The 12,507-nt window shown below is 44.2% G+C and overlaps 1 protein-coding gene across 7 annotated transcripts in view; it reads left to right on the top strand.

The window, feature by feature from the left end:
* The window catches only part of LOC144737870 (guanylate-binding protein 2-like), a 234,684-nt gene that overhangs the window by 136,841 nt on the left and 85,336 nt on the right, over window positions 1-12,507 (top strand). For 6 of the 7 annotated variants that reach the window (XM_078620754.1, XM_078620752.1, XM_078620750.1 and 3 more), the window contains one exon: window positions 7,483-7,545. The exons of the other annotated variant lie outside the window; for it this stretch is intronic. In XM_078620754.1, the coding sequence (XP_078476880.1) occupies window positions 7,483-7,545 (63 nt within the window). The remainder of the gene's footprint in view (window positions 1-7,482; window positions 7,546-12,507) is intronic. 7 annotated transcript variants of the gene reach the window in all.

The following is a 12,507-nucleotide window of genomic DNA, read 5'->3' as shown; positions in this document are numbered from 1 at the left end:
CTATTTATGCATCAATTACTGAGAACTTTGCCATTTATGGCCTTTTTAAGGAGACTGATTTTTTTCTATAAAGTTTATATCCCTTAACCCATCTCAAGAGCTAACTGATTTCTGTCACTAAGACCTCCCCATGGCATTCATAAGAGCTATGGACGATGAAATCAATGGTTCTTAATTCTGAGCAAGTCTGGGGGACGTCCGGTTGTGTCATTTATCGACAGCTCTTTAATACATCACTCTACAACTACAATGACTAGCAGTCGCCGCCCGCTTCGCGGGCGGTGTGAATGTACTTGGTTGGTGGGGAGTTGAAAGTGGCTGGACACAATAGACATGTTTTGGTGATTGTTTTATGTTTATTTTTTGTGAGGTTATATGCATTTTTATGAGACGCTCAATCGACAATATGAAAGAATGCAACGTATTCAAATATAGAATGCAACTTATTGAAATATCTGGCGATACACGATATTATTCGTGTACACTCCGTCTTCCTCCTCGTCGTCAGGTCCCTCAATAAGCGCCTTGATGTTGGATCTTGCCGTGACTCGCGATAGTGCCACGTACAGTTGGCTGTGCGAGAAGCATGGCGTTGGTAGATATAATCCCAGGTTGTGAACAGTTTGCCCTTGCGCCTTGTTGATGGTCATCGCGAAGGCTGGGACAATGGGGAACTGTTTGCGCCGAAGTCGAAATGGGAAGTCCTTCTTGTCCAATTCGCGGCGGATATGGTTTTTCTCAAGCAGCGAGTCCAAGACCAAGTGTGGGTACTCGGAAAGCTGCGGGAGGTCGTCAAAGTCCGACAGAGCCATCCCACCTGCCGTGAGGAACTCGTGGAGGCTGTGAAGGGTCTTGAACTTTACCATTTCTTTAATTTTCTTTGATGCTGCTAATCCTGCATAATGCACGGGCATAAGTAGTACTAATCACATACCTGCATTTCTCATATCCCCTCCCATTGATGCTGCTAATCCTGCATAATGCACGGACATAAGTAGTACTAATGACATACCTGCATTTCCCATATCCCCTCCCTTTGATGCTGCTAATCATGCATAATGCACTGGCATAAGTAGTACTAATCACATACCTGCATTTCCCATAAAAATGCTAAATTCCTCTTGATATGCAATATGTTTTATCAAGGCGCCCTTTCCCCCCCTTCCAGCTCAGCTTATATATATGCTCGAAGCACGTGTGCTGTTTCATTCAGACGCTGTCGCCTCGACAGGCCTGGTTTTCACCTGAGGACGGCTGCTTGCGTTGTGGCCAAAACGTCGTGAGAATTATTTTATTATTTTTTATTATTTTATAACTTCCCTTCTACGTGACTTTACCGAAAGAACCAAGAAGATTTACCATTTCTTCTTTGTTGGTCAGCTGGCGGTACTGGTACTCGTAATCGCGAGCCAATTCGTCGTAGAATTTATCCCAGAGAGCCTTCGTATCTGCTGGCATGGAATACAGCAGAATCGTAGCGAAGAGTTGACGAAGCTGGTACGGCATCTGAAAGAGCGAGGTTTCTTCCAGACATGCAACCCATTCGCGATCGCTCTCAAGGTAGCCTGCTCGCATGGCTGCTTCCAGCGGTTTGTTTTATTTTATTCGTAACGCACCATCCATATGCGCTCCACCATCCACCATGCCCTTGCATCGCAAAGACACAGCTCCGGTGTGCGTCAGCATGAGCGCCATCCACAGTGACATTGGTCAGCAATGGCACCGTTCCGATCGCACACAGGTTGGCCCCTGCATCCTCCGTCTGTATGTACACACACAGACAGATGCGCTATGGGGCCACCTATTTTTTTCTTATATTAAAATGTATTTTGTTGGTGTTTTGACGTTTACGTATTCCCATTGTGGGTGTTTTACGCATGCATCATATTTTTGGGTTCCTCACATATGGTATCAGAGGTGTGGGTCACTCTCAATCGAACAATAACGGGGATCGTTTGAGTTATGACAGCTTGCAGATAGAAACATTGCATGATCGTATACTAATAATGACAGAATTAGTACCCCAGTGGAGGGCATCCCCCACCCGGCGCTTCTTACCGGTACTGTGAGACTTAGAAATCCAGACCTCTCCTCCTCCTGAACCGTTCACAATACCCTGTGGTAGTACCATAATCATCTCAATAAAGCGATCACTTTCCAATGCCCATTTTGATCCCGGGAGTTACCCGGGCGGTGTCACACTGTACTAATTGTTTTAGCATGTTGCAAATTCCGATATGGCTTGTGCAACGGCCAGAGAGTGACAGCAGCAGGTGCCGGGCTGCAACCTTTTTTGACAGTTTATTAAATTTCAAAGTGCATGGGATTGGCACTCCAAAACATCATAAATGTACAGTAACGCCAACTGCATCCGTGGCAAACATGATACGCGGACACATGCTGCATATTATGCAACACATGCCCTTACCAGCAGCAGCATGCACAACATCTGAATTACACAACCGAAGTAGACAGCAAGCAGTCCATGGAGACGTGATCAACGTCAATACATAATAATGGTAATAAGCCGGATAAACCGAAAAGTACCCATTGTACCCATCAAACAGTCAGCTGGGTTGCCCCATGCGGGTATTGACCCATGGGCGAAACTGTAGGGGTGCGCTACGCAACTGGCCGTGGTCGCGGCAGGTGAAGCTGCCAGCTCAGTCTGCTAAGACTCACTGTATAGCGACCCCTGCCTACTCGTAAGGTAAAGTTGTTTGGGGACTCCACTAATCGCAGCACGCAGCACCCATTTTTTACATAAATAAACGTAATATTACCGTAACTGCCATTCGCACACTTGCATACACACCACACTCACACAGCGCAGGGTCTGCGCCCACAGTGCACTTCAGCACTGCGGCGCAGACCTTGGCAGACCTATGCTTTAGCTCTCCTCCGGCTGTTTTATTTATTCATTTTTATCGAATCAAAGTGAGCTTTGGCTTTTTGCCAGCTGTTTTATTTGTATCGAATCAGAGCGAGCTGTTTGGGCGGGTTCGTAAATAAATTAACGTCCAGATACGCACGCAGACGACCAAACCAGCGTAGTTGTTTAAGATGTCATCTCGCAAATAACATATGTTCATCTTGCCTGCATAATTACCACCAGCAATTTTAGTCATGCATTTAATAATGCAATTATACGTCCTAAAGTTAATAATTATTTGCTAACGTCTGCAAACAAAAATCTTTCAAGCATTCTTGTTCTTGAACTGAACACAGATCTTAGTATAATTGACCCGATTATTTTACTATTTGAGTTGAAACTCAAAATAAATGTCTCTTGTATTGCCTTGCAATGGGTCCCACTCCTGCCTTGCAAATCATTGTTACTGTGGGCAGTTTTAAGATCTGTTCTGGGTCGCACTTTATCCGCTGTGTACGTGGTCCTGATTGGAGCATTGACACATGGACGACAGAATAACCTATGCTCAAATGGAATTTGACTGTGTCGTTAGCATGTCTTCTCTCATCTTCGCACTCTCTAAGTAACTACTTGATGTGGAAGTATTTTTTCAAATGAACGTTGATGAAAAGGAGATTCCTCTCATTGGCTCCCCCCCAAAAGTTGTCCAAGGTTGCCCCCCATCAATCTGGTGATCAACCATCATAATGTCTGCCTATCAAATTGAAACTACAAATCTTGGTGTCTTCTTGGACCAGTCTTTGTCTTTTCCTTCACATGCCACCAAAGTCGTGAAGACATTCTTTTAATAAAGGAATCTCGTCCAGCTGGCACCACATTCTTTTTTTTCTTCTTGGTTCTTTCGGTAATGGCACGTAGAAGGGAAATAATAAAATAATAAAAATATAACATAATAAAATAATTCTCACAACGTTTCGGCCACAACGCAAGCAGCCGTCCTCAGGTGAAGAACAGGTCTGTCGGAAAGACAGCGTCTGAATGAACACCACCAGGCTTGGCAGCGTATATTTAAGCTGGGTTGGAGGGGGAAGAGCGCCTTGTCAAATGAATTTGCATATCAAGAATAATTTAGCATATTTATGGGAAATGCAGATATGGGATTAGTCACTACTTGTGGAATGCGTAGAAGGTGGGCGGGGGGTTTCAAAGTCATATTATTCCCATGCATTATGCAGGATTAGCAGCATCAAAGGGAGGGGATGGGGGTAGCATTAATAAAGGGAAGGAATGTTAATAGTATGGAGCTGCAGCAACTAAACCACCACGTAAAAAACTAAAATATTAACTACATTAGTATCATCAGTTTACTAAATATACTCTCCAATAATCTGAGCTGCTAACAGTAAGTCATACATTACAATTCTATGTCGCAAAAAATATAATATGTCTCCAGCTAAACTTTTTTCTCTTACATCATACGTCTGCAGCGATGTGACCCAGGCCCTTAAAAGCCACATCTACTTGGGCAATGATATTCATTAACTGGTATGTGTCTAGGTGTGACTGCAAAGTTTAGCCCTTTAGTTAAAATGGATTTCAGACCATCAGAAATAGAACTGTTACTGCGATAATTACGACTTTGTTAACGTCTAGCTTTTCGGTGTGTGGGTCCGGTCTCTTGTTGGAGAGGAGGTTGAATTTGGAAATCAAGTTGTCCTTACATTTGGTCGACATAGTGGCAGCTGAAGAGGCAGTAATATTGTCTACATGTTCCCAATCCGATGTGGAAATTGTTGCAGTCAAATAAGTGTCATTTGTAGAGTGTCTTATCTAACTGACCTAGTTCGGTGCGCGTAAGTCTGATTTTCTCTGAGATAAGAGCAAAGCTGGTTCTAGACATAATTCGTCTCGCGTTAGAAGAAGTTGCAGCAGAGGTTAGTGTAAATGCGATTGGTATTACCTTACAGTCGCGGCATCTCTTCAGAAAGGTGAGAGACTCGATTAGCTGAGCCTTCTTATCCCGGAGTTTGTTGAAGGATCTCAAAGTTATGTGGAATCCCACCCCGTAGTGGCGGTTAAATTTCGATTTAAAGCTTTCGTGACTGCAGGGATTCATCTTCTTGGTTCTTTCGGTAAAGTCATGTAAAAGGGAAATAATGAAAAAATTTAAATAAAACATAATAAAATACAATTCTCACGACGTTTCGGCCACAACACAAGCAGCTGTCCTCAGGTGAAGAACAGGTCTGTCGGAAAGACAGCGTCTGAATGAACACCACCAAACTTGGCAGCGAATATTTAAAATTTCTTCCCTTTATTACTGCTAACCCTACTTCCTCCCTTTGTTGCTGCTAATCCTACATAATGCACGGGCATAATATGTCTTTGAGACCCCCCCCTCCTCCTACACATTCCACAAGTAGTGACTAATCCCATATCTGCATTTTCCATAAATATGCTAAATTCCTCTGTTGATATGCAAATCACTTTGCCAAGGCGCCCTTCCTCCTCTAACCCAGCGTGTTGGTGTTCATTCAGACGCTGTCTTTCCGACAGACCTGTTCTTCACCTGAGGATGGCTGCTTGCGTTGTGGCTGAAACGTCGTGAGAATTGTATATGTTTTATTTTTAGTATTTTAGTATTTCCCTTCTACGTGACTTTACCGAAAGAACCAAGAAGATGAATCCCTGCAGTCACGAAAGCTTTAAATCGAAAAAATAACATAATGTAAACAAAGCCAGTTGTGGTCTAAATGCTCATAAATGGTTGTCGCTGATTGGCTGAGGTATGCTCATCCAAATTATGAGTGCTCCGATTGGCCGAAATTGGCACCTCCGTGCAAAATGTAATCATACCGTTAATCCAAAATGTAAAGTTAGTCGAAAATATGGGGTCCTATGGGAGGCGAAAAGTTAACCGAAACACTATTCACCAATTTTACAGTTTACCAAGGGACTACTGTCGTGAATAAAAACTATTAAAAAAAATGAAAAATATAGAATTTTTTTTTATTAAAAATGTCAGATGTTATGGAAAGTATCCCCTCCTGATGCACCTTGCACGGACAACGTAATTGAGACACTCGGCGTGTTTCGGATATCCGGTGGCAGGGTGTTCACCTATCAACACAGTCCCCCCTCCGATAACTTCTTCCTATCCCTCACCATTTCTCTCCCCACACCCCTCACTGTTATTCCTGGATATGCAATCCTCCGTCATCCCTCTCCAATGCACTTTTTTCCACTCTCAAAACCTGGCTCCCCTTCGCTCTCAATCCCCTTTAAGCAAGTCTCTTCCACCCTGGATAAATCCCTGCTCCAATCAAAATGACGCCTCTTGTGCAAAGCAGGCTCTTGAAATGGTTTCCCTTAACCAACAACTTGGCTTCGTATTATTCGCTCCTTTCCCACGTTATATCTGGCTTGGAAAAAAATCCAAAATATATTATATTCTGGCCCTCATCTCTTCTCTCGCTCCCCATCCAATCAATTATTTTCCTCCAGTTCTAACTCCCCTATCTTCTGTCCCTTCCACCATCTATTTTCCGAACTTTTTCACTTCCAAAATCGACTCCATCCGTTCCTCCTTTGCTTCACCATCCCCATTGTCTAATTTCTTCAATCTTTCATCGAAACCACCTCAAACAGACTCTACTTTACTGTCTTTTACTCTACCATTTTTTGTTGAACGCTCCTCCATCATTTATAAAGCCCAACCTGGTTCCAGTCCACTAGAATGTATCCCCTCCTCCCCCATACCCCATCTACTTCCTCTGATTCTCCCCTATATCTTCAATTCTTCCGTTTCCTCTGGTGCTTTCCCTTCAGACTTCAATGCCGCAGTCATCATTCCTCTCCTTAAAAAAACCCACGATACTTCTCGCCTCTAGAACTACCATCCTGTTTCCTTCTCTCTTCTACGAACTTCTTGAATGCCTGATCCATTCCCCCCCTTACTCAGTACATTTCCTCTCACCCACAATTCAAATCCGGGTTGAAATGGAATGTGGTGCAGAACCATTTATCGAACTCTGCTCATGTGGGTCTTTCATATATGCTCATTCTACTCGACCTCATTGCCTACTTCGATATGGTTGGACAATCCGACTTTTTTCCACCCTTTCCTCTCTCGATATCGCAGCTATCCATTTTTGCTGGTTTAAGTCTTATCTCTCCTCATGCACCTCAGCAGTCTCATCCAACCACATCACCTTTCCCCAACCCCTCTCAAATTATATGTCCATTTTAAAAAAATTGATTTCAAGTGATAGCTTTTGAATCTCAATTTCCCCTCTCTCCAAATGTCATTTAAAAAATGTTACAATATAGTCGGGACACTTCTTGTCAAATTTTGCAGCTATACACAGAGCCCGGCTCAGTGGCTAACCCACAGAGAAGTGTTCCCTCTTGCTGGTCAGTCTCCAAACACCTATATATGCTTGAGGATGTGCAGTGTAACATGTTTTGGATGGCTCGGTTACAAAAACAACGTTTAGAGGTGATTAGCATTACAACAAATGTATAATTAGCTGCCAGATGACTAAGAATCCAATTTCATACTAAGTATAGAATATATAAAGACATTTATCATTGGCTGTGTTTCTTTACAGGTTGAACTTGCAGGCTATAAAGCAAAGGAGCCCATCCTTACATCAGCTAAAGCACACATTGAGGTAAAATGTACAAATCACTATTAACATATGAAACATCACATTTGCAAACATATGAATGGAAAATGATTATTCACATGTGCAGCACTATAAAGCAAAGCCATCAGTGCCAACAGGTGTCTGTGAAGATGAATGTTGGGGGGAGGCTGTGTTGTATCTATGCCCTGTTTTCCGTTATTAATATTAAGAATAATTAAGAAAAAAATATATTATTTTTATCTATATATATATTTTATTAAATAATGAAAACAACCCACTACAAGCACACCAGGAATCTGTGAAACGGCCATTAAACTGGTAAGAAGTCGGTCACAGAGAGGTCATAGACATCCAGATGGACAAAAAGATGGATGGACTAACCTCCCAAGACATCTGGAGATATACATGGGGGTGCAGAGCAGAGAAAAACAACTTTTACAACTCGCATTTTCTTAACGTTTTCCTTACCGAAAAGTAGAAACTTAACAAAGAGAATTAACCAACAAACAATAGGTTTTTTTCTTATTATTAGTAATTCCCTCATATTTATCGTATTCACCGCATACATATTATTTAGAATTATATGTTTCCTACCTACATGACCTTCCTAAAAACTAAAGAGTACGAATTCCAGAAAGCTTAAGTGGAAACATAGTTACACTTAACCTCAGGACATAAAAAAATTAACTCAGAATAAAACACCAATCTCTGGGGAACTAAACTTGGCGAAACCCTCAAAATAATGATGTGACGAGGATCATTACGAATATTCATTAAACATAGACGAATGATTACCACGATACTAAGACCGAAGGAACTCATAAAAAATAAATATCAAGAATAAATGTAACACACAGGACCATATAAATGTATTGCAAAAATCTCCTCAGGCACCTTTGTCTCCAACGGTCCGGCACAAACAGATGGCCCATGAATGCTTGGAGGGTTAGGAAAGGTCGCGAGGAGGTGTCGCGGGGGTGTCTGCTTCTTCTCGCTCTGTTTGTGTTTTGTTGCCCGCTCGCAAGGAATGCGCAGAGAGGGGAGTCACGTTTTTGAGTTTAAGCACAAGCGCACATAGCGAACAGGCAGTCTGTCCGAGTCGCGCTCAGTCTTGCAACTCGGCGTTTGACGCGGCGTTGCGATGGGGCTCGCAAAAGAGCTGGGGCAGATCGTGCCTCGAGGAGAGATGGGACGACGAGAGGTCGTTAAGGTGACAGTCTGAGAGCAGTCTGTCCGAGTCGCGCTCAGTCTTGCAACTCGGCGTTGCGACGGGGCTCGCAAGGGAGCTGGGGCAGATCGTGCCTCGAGGAGAGATGGGACGACGAGAGGTCGTTAAGGTGACAGTCTGAGAGCAGTCTGTCCGAGTCGCGCTCAGCGTTGCGACAGGGCTCGCAAGGGAGCTGTGGCAGTCGTGCCTCGAGAAGAGATGGGACGACGAGACATCGTTAAAGTGGCAGCCTGAGAGCAGTCTGTCCGAGGCGTGCTCAGTCTTGCAACTCGGCGTGCGACGTGGCGTTGCGACGGGGCTCGCAAGAGAGCTGGGGCAGATCGTGCCCCGAGAAGTGATGGAACGAGGAGGGGTCGTTCGAGTCGCAGAAGTCTGAGTTCAACCTGGGTTGAGGCTGGGTTACAGCCGTGCTCCGACTGGCGGAGCGTCGTGAGGGAGCAAACACCGATGCCGTTACCAGGTGTTGCTTCTCGCAGAACGAAGTTAAGTGTGAGTGAAGCTGGCAGCTGCACGAACAAGGGAAGCACGGAGAAGAGAGAGTGACGAGTGACGACAAGCAATCAACCTGTAAAAGGGCGGAAATCGCGAAGCGTCGACCAAGCGTGCAAAGCAGAGAGCGCGAAGCAGTGGAGAAAGCCTGATCAAACGGCTGTGAGGAAGAGGACAGCGCCAACGCATGCGCCGTGTGTTTGAGGCGCACATCGACCAACGACCCAGTGAGCACAGCGGCGTCATCCAGAGCCATGAGCCAACACAGCCTGAAGCAAGGGAGAGTGTCCGTTTGAAGTTTGCAGCGATCAAGGAGAGAGCGACAAGAACAGCACGACCCGGGCGTCACCGAGCGTCGTGCCAACTCGTCATCTAGCAGTAGAGGGAGAGAGAGCGCAAGAGCAGCACGACTCGGACGTCACCGAGCGTCGTGCCGACTCGTGGAGGAGCTGCGCGCTATCCGGCGACGGAATCATCACGCACCACGTCGGTGAGCGTCGTGCAAACTCAATCGAGCAGTGGAGAGAGAGAGAGCGCACAAGCAGAGACACGCCCGAGCGAGGGAGCAGCACGACTCGCTGCGGCCACGCCTAACCCAGAGAAAGCCTCTGGCCGCTGTTTGTATCCTCCCACACCACACAAGCTAACGACACAACTCCCGGCTCTAAGAATTAATTAATTTTACAAGGGGACAACGCACACACCGCACGCACACGAATAAGACTTTCAAAAAAATTATCTTTGCGTTTCAAAAAGGGTTGCCATTTCGAGGTGGTGCGTTCACTACCAACTGATCGTGCAAAGCAGTTGCTGCCCTCGAGTTACATGAATAAGGAATGTTTTAGTCATTCAATTTCGTGAATTGCATAATCTTGCCCATGAATGTATTGACGTATACTTGCTTTTGCATAAGAGAGTGTCATGTGTTTGTTTAGAATTAAAATTGCTTAACACCAACTGTTCGAGTGCTTCTTTCCAAGTCCATGCAAAACTGTCTTATTCTTGAGAACTGTATCCTGTGATGAGATCTGAAACTGGAGACCTAAAATAACATAAAACACACTAAGATAATCGGTAAATGTTTAATCAATGATAATCGTGTTATCCTGATTGATATAACTATGGATAAACGAAACTAAACTTAATTATCATAACTGCTCAAATTAACATAATCGCAAGCATCCGCATAAATTACTACGATTATCTCCGTGATTATCATAATGTATGCATATAATCACATACATTATCATAATGTATGCATATTAATACATACATTAACATAATTAATGCGATTTGCGCATTTTTCGGAAAATAATTAATTTTTATTATTTTCATCAAAATTTCATAACCCAACACATACAACAGGTGGTAATTCTGACGTTGGAATGTCTAGAACCGTAGTGCATCATGTAACTTGGAGGGCCTGTGTACATGGTCATTGGGCTGGTTGAGCAATCGTCTATTATGCTAACCTGGTTCCACACAAACAATCTCAGCCAGAGTTAGGCAGACAAATACAGACAAATACAGACACTATGAAGGTGCAATGGTTATAAAAAAACCTGACATTTGATCTGATCCCAAATCAATAATGAATTAAAGCTGATTAAAGCAAGGAAGTTTAGAGTCAGACAAATACTCAAGCAACTATCCTGCAATCAAGTATCCTAAAATTTAAATAGCGTAAAAATAGCAGAATAAATAAGATACCACAAACAGCAACGCTGAGATGAAATAACTAGAATAAAATAAAATAGATATACGATACATGTAAACAATCAACTGCTGTGCTGGAGCACGCAATTATCAATACTTAAAATGTGTGACAGGAAACTCCACCTAGCCACAAAAGATGACACTCCCTGACCTATTGCTGCACTTTTGGAACCTGAAGCCAGGTTCAGTCACAGCCATCCACATGGCTGCCTTGTCACACCAAGAAGAAATCAAAATGGTGACTTCATGGCATCATGTTGTTGTGTATACGCCCCCTTTTTATTTTTGTTCAAATATTATTTGTTATTTTTTTTTAGAATTATTCTGCCAACATATAAAATATCGTTTTTTTTTTAATAGACACGGGGCAACGTGAGAACGGACACGCCCCCTCACTCCCACAGATGTGCGCACACCTCATTTCAAAGGAAAGAGGGCATGAAAGAAGGGTAATCAATATCATAAAACTCCCCGAATTTCACACAGGAGGAACAAGGGAGGGGGGAATGGCAGGCGGGGGGTTGGAATGACACCCTCTCGGAAAAAGCCTTGCAGGGCCGGGCACCACGGAGGAATATATAATTATATTCTTAACAAAGGAAATTAACACGCTCTCGGAAATAAATAAATAAGCGCATGCGCCGGGTGCTTCCACCGTGGAAACAACCGTCTTTGTCTTCCCACAACACGGACAGCAAAAATTGCACACGCAAGGAAATAACATTTCCATGAGAGATCGGGTCACGATGAAACATCGGGAACACGGTTTCGGCATAACTGGGGCATAATGGAAATAAGTCGCATTTCAACTTCCAAACCAAAACAACTTAAGCTGTGTGAGACAAAAGATATGATCCCGAGCAAGGGAGGGAATAATTAAGCTCGCTTAACGCGTATGTTTTCGCGACAAATATTATTCAGTAACACAAACATGGATTCGAATATTTATTTTATATATATATAACTCGACGCGAATCATCGGTCTGGCTAAGGGATAACTTCGGTGGCGCCGTCACGAGGCCCCCACCCCCCCCCTTCCAGAACGACACACAGCTGTGTCTTCAAAGCTAATAAACACACGGACAAACACGCACGCGAAACACACGGACGGACACGCACACGACACACACACACACGGATGCAGATGGTCCCACCCACAGGAAGGTTTTATAACAGACTTTGAACAACTCGGGAAACTGAGTGGATTTTCTCAATATATACCAAAGGAAAATCCATACAAACCACTTCGTCCGGGCCACGGGCCCCACCAAAGAGATCGTCAGGGCCTCTGGCCCCATCACAGATCTCCAGGGCTTCGGCTCCAACTCTTCTCGTCGCCGCCAACGAAGAAGCTTTTCGTCATCCAGAAGGACGAGGTTCGCGGGGTGCCGAGGCGCATCGCCTGACCCAAACGAGTACACGAGACTCAACCCCCTTGCTGTGTCACCACGCTGAGGTGCATCGCCTGCCGCACACGAGTGTACGAGCCCAGCTCCCTTGCCGTGCCACCACGCCGAGGTGCATCGCCTGTCGCACACGAGTGTACGAGCCCA

This window comes from Lampetra planeri, chromosome 74 (assembly GCF_965212315.1).
Source record: "Lampetra planeri chromosome 74, kcLamPlan1.2.h2, whole genome shotgun sequence".
Lineage (NCBI taxonomy): Eukaryota > Metazoa > Chordata > Hyperoartia > Petromyzontiformes > Petromyzontidae > Lampetra > Lampetra planeri.
Note: the sequence above shows the minus strand (reverse complement) of the source record. Positions and strands in the feature narration are given on the sequence as shown.